Raw genomic sequence first — 13407 nt, forward strand, 5'->3', positions numbered from 1 at the left:
CAAAAAGAACAAGACAAGCTATCACAGCTGGGGTCCTGTAGATTAGACAGACCTCAGCTAAGCTGGATGCTGACTGCAGATACACATGAGTGAGCCCCAATGCTATGAGAAGAACTGAGAAGCTAAGCCCAACCCAAACTGCTATGAAGAATTGTGAGCTAAATAAATGGCTGTTGGTTTGAGTCACAGAGTTTTAAGGTAGTTTGTTACACAGCAGAAGCTAACTGATACACTATTTGGTTCCTTCCTCTTGTGAGCAACAAATCAACTACCACACTCTTACAGATGTTAGGATAGCTACAATGGGGATACCATCTGTATGCAAAAATAGATAACCCTGGTCCATAGAAAGACTGTACTGATAACTTGACTTTAGAACAAATGGAACTAACAGATTTTGGCAAAATCATGAGCTGCCGTTTTAAAGTACAGAAATTCATATATTTTTTTTAAGTTTACATATCTCTTTTTAAATTGGAAGACAAATTGAATTTGGAAGACTGTATCTATTTGGATCTACATTTCCCAAGCTTCTTGATGAAATTCAGCCTTTTTTTTTCTCATTCCTAAATCCTTTACTTTAATAGTAATTGTGTTTATTTACTTATTTATTTTTGCCAGAGATAGGCTATCTTTTAAGTGCTCTGACCAAAACAAGATAGCACATTCCTTAAGTTTACTTCTTTGTAAGTTAAGTAAAAGTTCACTTCCATTTAGCTATCTTGAGAGTCTGAACATTCTTTAGATTTTCTTTGATAAGGTTCTCTTTTAATTTTTGGCCAAATTATATTCAATTCCAAGTTAAAGATAAAGAAGAATTCTTGAGCTCTTCTAGTTCTCTCTTTGTACAAATCAGACATTTTTAAAAATATGGAACAATGGCAGTGGACTTATTTGATCACCAAAGTAATCAACTGAAGGCCCAAAGCTGGAGGGGTTGGATATCTAAGTGTCAGAATGCTTTTATTTATAGAGTGAAATCAGTTCTGCATGTCAATGTCTTGAATGCTGAATCCTACTCTTCTCCACTCCTCCATCAATTCCCCAGCTCCAGGACACTGTAGTTTACTGCTCTTAGATAACTATCTAAATTGCTCTTGATCACCAGTACGTTGTTCTCCCTGGGCCCTGTCTAGGTCTCTTGAATTCTAGACTGCAGTTTATAGTGGATGCTGATATAGTCACCTCTTTCTGGGGCCACCCTGGACCTGACCATCCCTAACTGCTGTTACATGTGTTGCAGTGTGCCAAGTTCTAAGCACACCCTAGTTTGTGAGATGTCAATGGACTGTCTACATCATTGAAGGCTACAAATTCTGAAATACAGAATGGGCCTAATCATCCCGCGATCCCTTCATTCCAAGCTATTTTATGACTGAGAAGAAATTACTTCAAGGAGGACCCTGTATTAGGACTCTTTTCATATCTGCTGGTTTCACAGAAAATGTTAAAAGCTCCTGTCCTAGGCCACGCAGGATATTTGGTTACCCAACCAAGATATAAACGCCTAGATTTTCTGCAGTCTCAATTGCCAGTCTCTCATCTGCTTCAAAGTGAGAAGGACATTTTTGCAAGTACAAAAATATAAAAATAAAAAATACAAATTGATATATAGAATCAACCATTCCCTTCCTTATCAATTTATGCATTTTAAAATGTGGCAAAAGATACTGTAAACTACCTATTGAATCAACCATGAATGAAAAAGGGAAGGTATAGATAAATTGTATTAACAGAACTGACTGTAAATTTGCCAGCAGTTTTATTTTCTAGCATTGAAGACACTGAGTCATCTTGAGGTAGCCCTTTGCTCTGGAACAGAGGTAGCAACCAGCATCACTCCCCTTTCTTTTCCTCCCCTTCTTTCTCTCTTAAACACAGAGATGCAGTCTGGAGCTTTAGCAGCCATCTTGTAATCATGAAACAAAAAGTATGAAGACAAACGCCAACACTAAAAATGGCAGGGAGGAAATATAGAAAAAGCGTGGTCTTGGATGGCACCATTGCACAACTAACTGGACCACTGCCAGTAACTTCCCACCTCAGGATTCCTTGTTTTGTGAGAAAAATGAACTCTATTTCTTTAATCCTCTGTTAGGTCTTCTGTTATTTGCAGCTGAACATAGGGAAATTTTTACTTCTAGTGGTCACACAATGTTAGGAATCAGTTATAATTTGAACATTTTTGAACATTAAAGTGGTATTTTATTAATAGCCCTCACTGGTGACATAGACTGAGGTTTATTTTAGACATATTATAAATTAATTATTATACATACACTTAACCAGAACAATACCTTAATTATGTAGTTTGACCTCAACATGTATAACAACTTTTGAACACATCTATTATATATGATTTTCTCCTCTACAGGAAACATTTTTCTCTATCAGTAATGCACTATTAACATGATCTAGTTGTTGAGACATGCAAAAAAACCTCAAGAGATCAGATTGGATGTTGTCATTGTTTTTGTTGAAATGGAATTCAACTTGCAAATATAATTATCCTTGGTTGTTAGAGCAATCACTTTTCATTTGAATTCTAGTCGTGTCTCTAGAACTTAAAAGGGAAGTGAAGAGTCTGAGGCAGGGTTTGGACATTCAGGTCATGACAAAAAGCAAAAAGGGCTGGGGTTGGTTAGTACAGATAGTAGATGAGTGTGGAACGCTTAAAATTAGCCTTCAGATCTATTAAGGGATATTGTTCAGAAAATGAGAGTCAGCTGTTCTCTGTCTTTTATGATGAAAACCCCTTATCAAGTGGGCTTATGTTTTTGCATCTGGAATTCAGAGTAGCCAAAAAGTACTCCCTCTTGTAAGGTGAATATTGAATATTCCTCCTGGAATTGAATATTTAGATAAGATTTGGATCTTACTCTCTGGAGATAGTGGCTTAAATTTAATTGATTCTCCAAAAACAAACAAAAAAAAACACCAATTAAATTCTGGGTCTCCTTATACCTTTTGTTAATAAACAAATAAACAGAGATGCACAGGATAGGGTCTCCCATGACCCCCGTCACATGCAAAGATGCTGAGCATTTATTCTTTAGGGACACCCAGGGTCTGTAAGTAAGAAGCAAGGAGGCAAAGGCCATCTAGGTGGGAGACAGGCCTTGAAGCCTTTTGGCTCTCTGCCAGCCCCTAGAGAACTGCCCCTTTCCTCAGGTAGGAGGTAAAGCAGCTCTCAGTGGATGCACTGGTGTCTGAAGTCATTAAACAAAACCCTGAGCTTCTCTAGTTCTCTCTGCACTCACTCTCATCTCTGAGAGGGTGGTGTCTGTGTGGTCCTGCCTGAAGGCATTGGTCAGAACTGACTGATTTCTCCAGGATGGTTCTATGATTTTATCAACATGCATAATTTGTAAGCTCTGGGTTACTTTCCTCTTAGTAAGCCTTTCCTAGTACTGAGTAAACATCTTCCTGGGGAGGGAAAGCAAAATATTCCCACTCTCAAATTATGTTCATGTGCTATGCAAACCTTTAAAGTCTGAAGGAAGGCTGGGTGCCTGACTTCCAGGGAAAATGTCAGTGCACCTTGACTTGAGTACATAAAATAACAGTTAACTGGCGCCATCTGGAGGGAAAGAGGAGTCTAAACAATAAAGAAAATTTGAAAAACTTAACTAAAAATGTGACATAGAGACATACCTCGGAGATATTGCAGGTTCCAAACCACCACAATAAAGCGAGTGATGCAATACAGCAAGTCATATGAATTTTTTGGTTTCTCAGTGCATATAAAAGTTATGTTTATACTGTAGCCTATTAAGTGTGCAATAGCATTATGTCTGAGAAAGCAATATACATAATTAATTAAAAATACTTTATTATGGTAACTAGACTTATCATGATGATTATTTTGAAATGTATAGAAATACTGAATCACTATATTGTGTACTAGGAACTAACATAGTGCTGTAGGTCAATTATACCACAAAAACAAACAAACACACTCATAAGAGATCAGATTTGTGGTTACCAGAGGCGGGGAGTCGGGGGAGGAGGAACTGGATGAAGGTGCTCAAATGGTGCAAACTTCTAGTTATAAGATAAATAAATACTAGGGATATAATGTACAACACAATAAAGATAATTAACACTGCTGTACATTATATATGAAAGTTAAGAGAGTAAACCTTGAGTTCTCATCACAAGGAAAAATTGTTTTCTACTTATTCAATTTTGTATCTGTATGATATGATGGATGTTCACTAAACTTATTATGGTAATCATTTCATGATGTATGTAAATTAAATCATTATGCTGTACACCTTGAACTTATACAATGCTCTGTGTCAACTATATCTCAATAAAACTAGAAGAAAAAAAATTTTAATAAAGAAAGAACTGCCAGAGATTTAAAAAAAACTTTGTTGCTAAAATGTACTAACCATCATCTGACAATGCAGGGTTGCCACAAAACTTCAATTTGTTAAAAAAAAAAATTATCTGTGAAGTGTAATAAAGCAAAGCACAATAAAATGACGCATGCCTGTAAGTCCAAACATTATAGGAAAAAAATTCTCTTCTTTTTAGGAAAAAAAATGTTAAGAGAATTTCCTGCTTTTCTCCTTCCTTCTCTGAATGCACCTGTGCCAGTCACAAGGTGGCTAGGGGACCTCAACATTAAACTAGATATCTTTCTCCAAATCAGGCTCTGCACTCAGTCATGGGGCTTCATCACACACTGTGGCACTCCCATTACCAACTGGTACCACTTGTTGTGTCCTGTTAGTCATATTTGAAATAAATCTTGGAATTATATTGTGTCTCAGAGTGTCATCCACTGATAATTTCCATCAGAATCACCTGGAGTATTTAATTTAACTTAACAGTTAATTTAACTGCAGATTCATGGGCTTCAGTTTAGGCCTTCTGAATATGAATTTCTTTCATACTTTATTAGAATGATCAGTGGAAGGAAGTAAAGTTTGTTTTCTTATTTTATCAAACATTTATATAGAGAGCACTTGTTATGGGTTTTGCACTGTTCTGAGCACTTTACAAATATTAATGTATCAATGCATGAGGTCTTCTCAACAACTGTAGGAATCTAGGTGCTATTATTATCCATCCCTGACTTATGGGAAAACCAAGATGCAGGAAGGTTAAGTAACTTCCCCAAGGTCACATGGCTAGTAAGCACATAGGGGATCCATTCAGGCATTCTGGCTCCAGAATATGAGCTCTGAACTACCATCCCAGGCTGCCTCACTTAGGTTAAATAGTAGGAAATATTCTCATTTGGATTTTTTTAAACACTTCTATTTTGGCCTTCACATATTTTTAGTATATTTTTTCTATTTGCATCTAAAAATAGAAAATATAAATACAACTGTAGACAAGTAATGAAAACATACTGATATGTTAGGGACTGTTCTCATTGCCTTGAATATAGTGATGAGAAATAGCAATTGGTTATAGTAATTAACATACACTGAATATTCACCATGTTTTATGTTCTGTTGTAAGTAATTTATTTTTAAAAATTTTTATCCCCTCCCCTTGAGTGTGGGCTGGATCTAGTGACTTACTTCTAACCAACAGAATATGGAGAAGGGAAAGGACATCTGTAAGTAATTTATTTAATTTTTTTGAGTGTTCTAGAGATAGGTACTATTGTAACAGATAGGTTAAAAGTAATAGAATAGAAAAAGATATACCATGTTAATACTAATCACAAGAAAACTGGAGTGGCTATATGATTATCAGACAAAATAGATTTCAAAGCAAAGGTCACTTCATAATGATAAATGGGCCCACTCATCAAGAAGACACAATAATCCTAAATGTTTACAAACCTAATAACAAAGCTGCAAAATACACGAAGCAACAACTGAGAGAACTGATGGAAGAACTAGATTAACCCACAGTTATAGACAGAGAGTTCAACATGTCTCTCAATAAATGATAAAACAAGCAGACAGAAAATCAGTGAAGATATAGAACACTTGAACAACACAATCAACCAACTTGACCTAATTGACATTTATAGAACTATCTACTCAACAGTAGCAGAATATACATGTTTTTCAAATGTACAGGGAACATTTGCCAAGATAGATCATACTATGAGCCATTAAACAAGTATCAATAAATTTAAAGGGATTCATATCATACACAAGCATGTTCTCTTTCCACATGGAATTACAGTAGAAGTCAACAGGAGAAAGATCTCTGGAAAATCTCCAAATATATGGAAAGTAAATAAAATACTTTTAAATAATATATGGATCAAAGAAAAATCAAAAAGGAAATTAGAAGTATTTTCAATTGAATGAAAATGAAAATGTAACACATAAAAACTAATGGGAAGCTGCCAAAGCAGTACTTAGAGGGAAATGCATGGTATGAAATTTCTATATTAGAAAAGAAGAGCTCAAATCAATGACCTCCATTTCCATCTTAACAAATTAAAGGGGAAAAAAAAGAGTAAATTAAACCCAAAGTAAGCAGAAGACAGGAAATAATAAATATTATAATGGAAATCAGTAAAATAGAAAACAGAAAACAATAGAGTACATAAATTAGACCAAAAGCTAGTTCTTTGAGATCAAAAAAACTGATAACTCTCTAGCGAGACCGATAGGGAAAAAAGAGAGAAGATATAAGTGACATAATTACAGAGTTTACAGATATTAAAAGGACAATAAGGGAATATTATTAATTACTTTATGCTAAAAAAATTAGACCCCTTTGATGAAATGGATAAATTACATGAAAGATGCAAACTACCAAAGGTCACTCAAGAAGAAATGGATAACCTAAAGAGCCATAAAGCCATTAAAAAAATTAATTGTAATTAAATGACATCCCACAAAGAAAACTCCAGGCCCAAATGGCTACACTGGTGAATTATACCAAACATATAAGGAAGAAATAATACCAATTCTTCAAAAACGCTTCCAGAAAATTAAAAAGAAGGGAATTCTCCCCAGTTCATTCTATGAGGCAAGCATTACTCTGATACCAAATCTAGACAAAGATATTTGAAGAAAACTACAGTTGATTTTCCTCATGAACATAGATATAAAAATTCTAAATGAAATGTTAACAAATCAAATTAACAACATACAAAAGGATAACATACCATGACCAAGTGGAGTTTACCCTAGGAATGCAAAGTTGGTGCAATATTTTAAAAAATAAATCAATGTAATTTACCATACTAATAAACTAAAAAAGAAAAATCATATGCTTATCTCAATAGACACAGGAAAATCATCTGACAAAATCTAACTTCCATATTCAACACATTGACCCATAGATTCACTGCAATCCCAATAAAAATCTTCACATGATTTTTTTGGTAGAAATTGATGGGCTTATTCTAAAAATAAGAATATTTTTATTCTTATTGAACATTAACTTATTTTAAGACAAGAAATTAAAACTATATTATAATCAAGACAATATGGTATTGATGTAAAGATACACAGATCAGTGGATCACAGAGTCCAGAAATAGACCCACACATATATGATTAACTGATTTCTGACAAAGGTACCAAAATAATTCAGTGGAGAAAGGATAGTGTTTTGAACAAATGGTGAAAGAAAGAAAGAAAGAAAGAAAGAAAGAAAGAAAGAAAGAAAGAAAAAAAAAAAAAGAAAGAAAGAGGAAGAAAGAAAGAAAGGGAAAGAAAGAGGTAGAAGGGAAGGAGGAAAGGAAGGAAGGAAGGAAGGAAGGCAGGGAGGGAGGGAGGAAGGAAGGAAGGAGGTAGGGAGGAAGGAGGAAGGAACACACACACAACTTTGATCCATTCCTTGTACCATATACAAAAGTTAACTCAAAATGCATCATAGACCTAAATGTAAAACCTAAAACTGTAAAATTTCTACAAGAAATAATAAGAGAAAATCTTTGTGACCTTGGGTTAGGCAAGAGTTTTTTAGACACAACACCAAAAGCACAATCTATAAAAGAAAAAAAAACATATGTTGGACTTTATCAAAATTAAAAATGTCTGCTGTTTGAAGACCCTGTTAAGATAATGAAAAAACAAGTGGCAGACTAGTTACTAGTTTGTTAATGATAAATCTGTAGTTTATCTGATAAAGAATTTGTATCCAGAATACATAAAGAACTCTCAAAACTTAATAACAGGGAAAAAAAAAACAATAAAAAATGGGTAAAAGATTTGAACAGATACTTCATCAGAGAAGATATAAGGATGGCAAATAAGCACACGAAAAGATGCTTCTCCTCATAGTCTTTAGGGAAATGCAAATTAAAACAACGAGATACCAATACACACCTTTTGGAATGACTAACATTCGAAAGACGGGGCATACCAAGAGTTGACCAGGATGTAGAGGAACTAGAACTCTCATACACTGCTGGTGGGAATGTAAAATAGTAAAATCCTTTTGAAAAATAGTTGCTCATTTCTTAAAAACTTATACACCATATGACCCAGCCATTTCAATTTGAGGTATTTACCCAAGAGAAAATAAAGCATGTGTCCATACAAGGATACATAAGTGTTTCTATAGGCTATATTAATCTTCTCTTGCTGCATGACAAATGCCCACTAATTTTAGCAGCTTAAAAACAACATACAGGGGCTTCCCTGGTGGCGCAGTGGTTGAGAATCTGCCTGCTAATGCAGGGGACACGGGTTCGAGCCCTGGTCTGGGAAGATCCCACATGCCGCGGAGCGGCTGGGCCCGTGAGCCACAACTGCTGAGCCTGCGCGTCTGGAGCCTGTGCCCCGCAACGGGAGGGGCCGCGATGGTGAAAGGCCCGCGCAACGCGATGAAGAGCGGTCCCCGCACCGCGATGAAGAGCGGTCCCCGCACCGCGATGAAGAGTGGCCCCCACTTGCCGTAACTGGAGAAAGCCCTCGCACGAACCGAAGACCCAACACAGCCAAAAATAAATAAATAAATAAATAAAGTAGCTATAAAAAAATTAAAAAAAAAAAAAACAACATACACTTATCTCAGTTTCCATGAGTCAGGAGTCCAGTCATGGCTTAGCTGGATGCTCAGGATCTCACAAAGCTGCAACCAAGGTGTTGGTCATGCTGCAGTCCTTTCTGGAACTCAGGCATTTTTCCTAACTCACATGGTTGTTGACAGATTCAATTTCTTGTGGTTATAAGGCCAAGGTCACTATTTTATTGCTGGCTGTCACCCAGAGGCTACTCTCAGCTCCTAGAAGCAGTGAGCAGTTCCTGGCCATGCAGCCTTCTTATTCTTACAACATGGCAGCTTACTTCCTCAAAGCCAGCAGGAGAATCTCTCTCCAGTCTGCTAAAATGGAGTCCTATATAATGTAACATAATTGACAAAGGTGACTATCCAATCACCTTTGTCATATTCTATTGGCTAGAAAAAAGTCACAGGTTCTGTTCACACTCAAGGAGAAGGGATTATACAAGAGTATGACTCACTGTGTCATCTTAGGGTGAAATTCCACAGCAGTTTTTATATTTGTAACAGTCTCCAGTTGGAAACAACTCAAATGTCCATTAACAGGTGAATGGATAAACAAATTGTGGTATATCTATATAGTAGAATACTACTCAACAATAAAGAAGAATGATATACACAAAACATGAATCAATCTCAAAATAATTGTGCTGAGTAAAAGAAGCTAGAAAAAAACCAAGTATTTACAGTGTGATTCCATTTATATAAAAATCTGAAAAACACACACTAATCTATAATGACAGAAAGCAGATCAGGGATCATCAGGAATGAGAATCAAGGGCAGGAAGTGCCCAGACAGGAGAGAGACATTACAAAGAGGAAGGAGGAAACTTTTGGGGGTGACAGATATATTCACAATCTGAATAGTAGTGATGATTACATGGCTGTATCATATATCAAAACTTATCAAACTGTACACTTGATCCCTCATGCAGCAACTAAAAAAAAAAGATCCCGCACACTGCTACTAAGGATCCCGCAAGCGGCAGTGAAGATCCCACGTGCTGCAGCTAAGACTCAGCTAGCCAAATAAATAGATATTAAATAAATAGTTCAATTAATTGTATGTCAACCATACCCTACTGAAGCTGTTTAAAAAACAAAACAAAAAAACTCTAACATCTTCTTCCAGAATCACTTCTCTCAAGATATTCCTTCTTGTTAATAAAAGCTTCCCTTTTTGTCACTTTTAAATTACCAATTTGCTAAGTTTTCCAAATTTATTTTTCACAGCAGATTCTAAGACAGTGAAACAGGAGCTTTTGTTTGAGGTGGAAAAATTGTGGCAACTGTTGCTATGTGGGTCTTAAGAGATATCCGAAAATGGAGTCTATCTGGTTGGCTTATACTTTGAAGGTTTAGTGGGAGAGTCAGATGTGCAAATGGACAATTTCAATATAATATAACTGCACACACCCACACACACTCTATGGAGAGCCTGGGGTGGGTATATGGTGTGCAGAGAAGACTTTGTGGAGACAGCGCCTGAATTAAGTTTCAAGGGATGAATGGGAGTTGGCCAAGTGAAGAAGGGAAAAGGCATTCCAGGTAGAGAAAATGGCATAAGCAACAGCAAGGAAGCAGGAAAGAGCATGTTACACGTGGGAAAGTAGAAGTTTAGGCACAAGGTGGGGAGTTGTGGTGGATGCGGTTGGAGAGGGTGGGTGATGGCTGACATGACGGACGTTATGATTTGGACATTACCTTTCAGGCAGAAAATGTCAGCACTCTGAAGAATTTAGGCAGGTAAATGATATCACCAAAGAAAAGAATAATCTCATCTGTGGACGAAAAGGACTTCGTAATACACAGTGATGGTAAGGACGGGAATGAGAAGATGGACTTAAGACATCTAAAGGATTTACAATATTTTGTAAGTCCTTGTGATCAACTGGCCATAGTGAAAGAGAGAAGTCTATAGTGATCCCCAAGGTTTTATCTTGGGGTCCTTCCATTAGCTGAAAAGAGGAGCACAAGAGGCACAAGGAGGTCTGCTGGGGTGGGATGAAGAGAAAGAAATGAGTTTAAGCTGGGCTTATTGAGTTTCAGATGCATCGGGAAGTTGAAGCAAAGATGCCTTTTAAGGCAGGTACTAAAAGGTCAGAGAATGAGAATATGCGTGGGTGGTACAACTCTCAGGGGGGTGGGACTGTCCCAGAAAAATATGTAGAGAAGAGCATTGGACTAGAGCCCAAAAAACCTTCCACCAAGGGCTAGGGGTAGAAGGGAAATCCCTACTGAGACCCCCAATGAACGGCCAGAGATACAGTGAAGGTAACTAAATTAACTATCCTGTTCTGTTAACTAATGTCTCCATTCCAAAGACTGGTTTTCTCCCTACCTCCCCGCACCACGCACTTTTGCTCCCAGTCTTCTGGTTGCAGGAAAAGTCAGCAACAAATGTAACTTCTTTGTCCTGAAACAAAAGATTAAATAGACAAGACAGAATAAAATATGAGGCAGCTGATATCATGGAAATATTTTTCGTTGACTGTTCTGGTCTTTTCGGGTTTGATGCCTCAGTGACTGCTATTTATCTGTTGACACTCCACATGCTTGTCCTCCTAGAAAACCACCAGACGAGTCAGAGGCCCAGCCTCTCTTGTTGTGACCATCAGCAAGATGCATCTTTGAGCTACAGTCTATAGTTTCACTGAGGCACGAGACAGGTCATTCACAGTGGCTCTTTTATTGGAATGTAGAAAGAACTGTAACTGTTACCGAGCTGGGTGGGGGTTGTGAAATTGGCTCTTGACTGTACTTTGACTCTGATAAAAGGAGGGGGAGATCCAAGATGGCTGCCAGAGTTCTGACACTGATAAAAGGAGGGGGAGATCCAAGATGGCTGCCAGAGTTTTGTGGTCCTGGTTGGGGAGGATAACATCTGTCCGGCACTACAACCTGTTGAGGCCTTACTATCTGAACTAACACAGGCAGACTTGGAAATATCTACCAGCCAGGGAAGTGCCCAGACATCACAGTACGTATAACAGAGCTTCTGTCTTTTTTTTCATAAATACTAAAATCAGTTTCTCGGGAGAGACCTATTTAATACCTAGATCCAAGGTTGGATGGATGGATAGATAGATAGATAAATTTGCGGTGTTTGTAGGGAGAACTGCGTGTGTAGGTAGGTAAGCCTCAAAATAAGTCTCTCTTAAGGCAAGGCCATAAACATTAAAAAAGAGAGAGAAAAGTGATCAATAACATCCAATATAGCCTAGAGGCCCAGTAAGATAAGGTATCTGTTGAACTGGGGCAATATGGAAGTTTTTGGTGATCATAGTGAATTTAACCTAGTAGTATAAGCAGAAGATAGATTTTATTGTGCATTGGGTGCAAACATGAAGTGAACTACAGAAATAGAGAGAGCAAATGATAGATTACTATTAATCTGAGAAATTATGAATGATACAGTGTTGAAGAAAGTAGAAATGCAGGGTCAAAGGTAGAGTACACAGTTTAGAACAGGAGAGAACCGAGTATATTTGCAAATTGGGGTAACACAGCAAAAAGAGGGAGAAAATAAAGATATGAGAATTGGAGGGGATGGTTAGTTAAGGTCGAAGAGAAAATAGAGCATGGACTCTGGGAGAAAACAGAAGAGGAACAATGGTGGACTGGACAGGTGACATCTCGTCCCTTGAATACAGAGGAAACAAGACACTAAACCAGGTACATGGAGATAAATGCATAGATCCCCTACTTGGGTAAATGTCCAGGCTCTGAAGCTCCTGAGTGCTCCCCTCCAATACCAGTCTCTTCCTCACCCAAGTTCTGCCTGCAAAAATGTGTGTCCAGTAGCCTAACAATGCTGGGTATAACACCACTGATTGGAAAACCACAATGAACACTGCTGCTTGGCTAACTTAGGGTCAAACAATGAAGGAGAGCTCAAAAAATCCAAAACAACATATTCGCTGATTTGCACTTATATTTCTAATTTGTTCTTGCAGTGATAGGATGAGACCAACTTGAAAAAAAATATGGAATCCAAGTTGCGAGAGCCTTCCAAAGTTGCTCCATGAAGCTGAGCTGTGGTTGAGGCTGTTAATTTTTTAAATCCTGGAGCATCAGGCTTAGTCTTCCAAAGCATCTGTATCAAGAGTGTTGGTCCAGGCAACCAGATCTTCCACTTCTTCTTCCCATGGCTCATTTGTGCTAACATCATCTGGTAAAACTTTTCTCTTCCACTGCTCCTTTGTTTCATCCGTCTTTGTGACGATATCTGTTTCAGTTTGTGAATCAGGAAAAGTATGAACTATAATGGGAAATACAAAAAACAGCAATTTAATAGACATGGCAGGAAAAACAGTAAAAAGAAAGTGTCCCTGCATTTGTAGCATAATGCCTAAGATCATCTAAATGAATGCAAGTAACCTTTTTAAAGTTTCTAAATTTCACATTTTGCAATGAACTTATTTGTCATGAATCATTCTTTCCCTTTTGGTCAATCTTTCTATGC

The 13407-nt window shown here is 37.3% G+C and overlaps 1 protein-coding gene and 1 long non-coding RNA gene across 2 annotated transcripts in view; one reads left to right on the top strand and one right to left on the bottom strand.

The window, feature by feature from the left end:
* LOC309613578 overlaps window positions 1–13407 on the top strand; it is a 71283-nt gene that overhangs the window by 17340 nt on the left and 40536 nt on the right. The window lies entirely within an intron of this gene.
* Window positions 12092–13407, bottom strand: part of UBE2U (ubiquitin conjugating enzyme E2 U) — a 73993-nt gene continuing 72677 nt past the window's right edge. Inside the window, exon 10 of the mRNA XM_082358875.1 lies at window positions 12092–13203. Coding sequence (XP_082215001.1) covers window positions 13022–13203 — 182 coding nt within the window. The 3' untranslated portion in view covers window positions 12092–13021. The remainder of the gene's footprint in view (window positions 13204–13407) is intronic.

The sequence above is a fragment of the Balaenoptera borealis genome, assembly GCF_965194805.1.
Source record: "Balaenoptera borealis genome assembly, chromosome: 1".
In the NCBI taxonomy this organism is placed as follows: domain Eukaryota; kingdom Metazoa; phylum Chordata; class Mammalia; order Artiodactyla; family Balaenopteridae; genus Balaenoptera; species Balaenoptera borealis.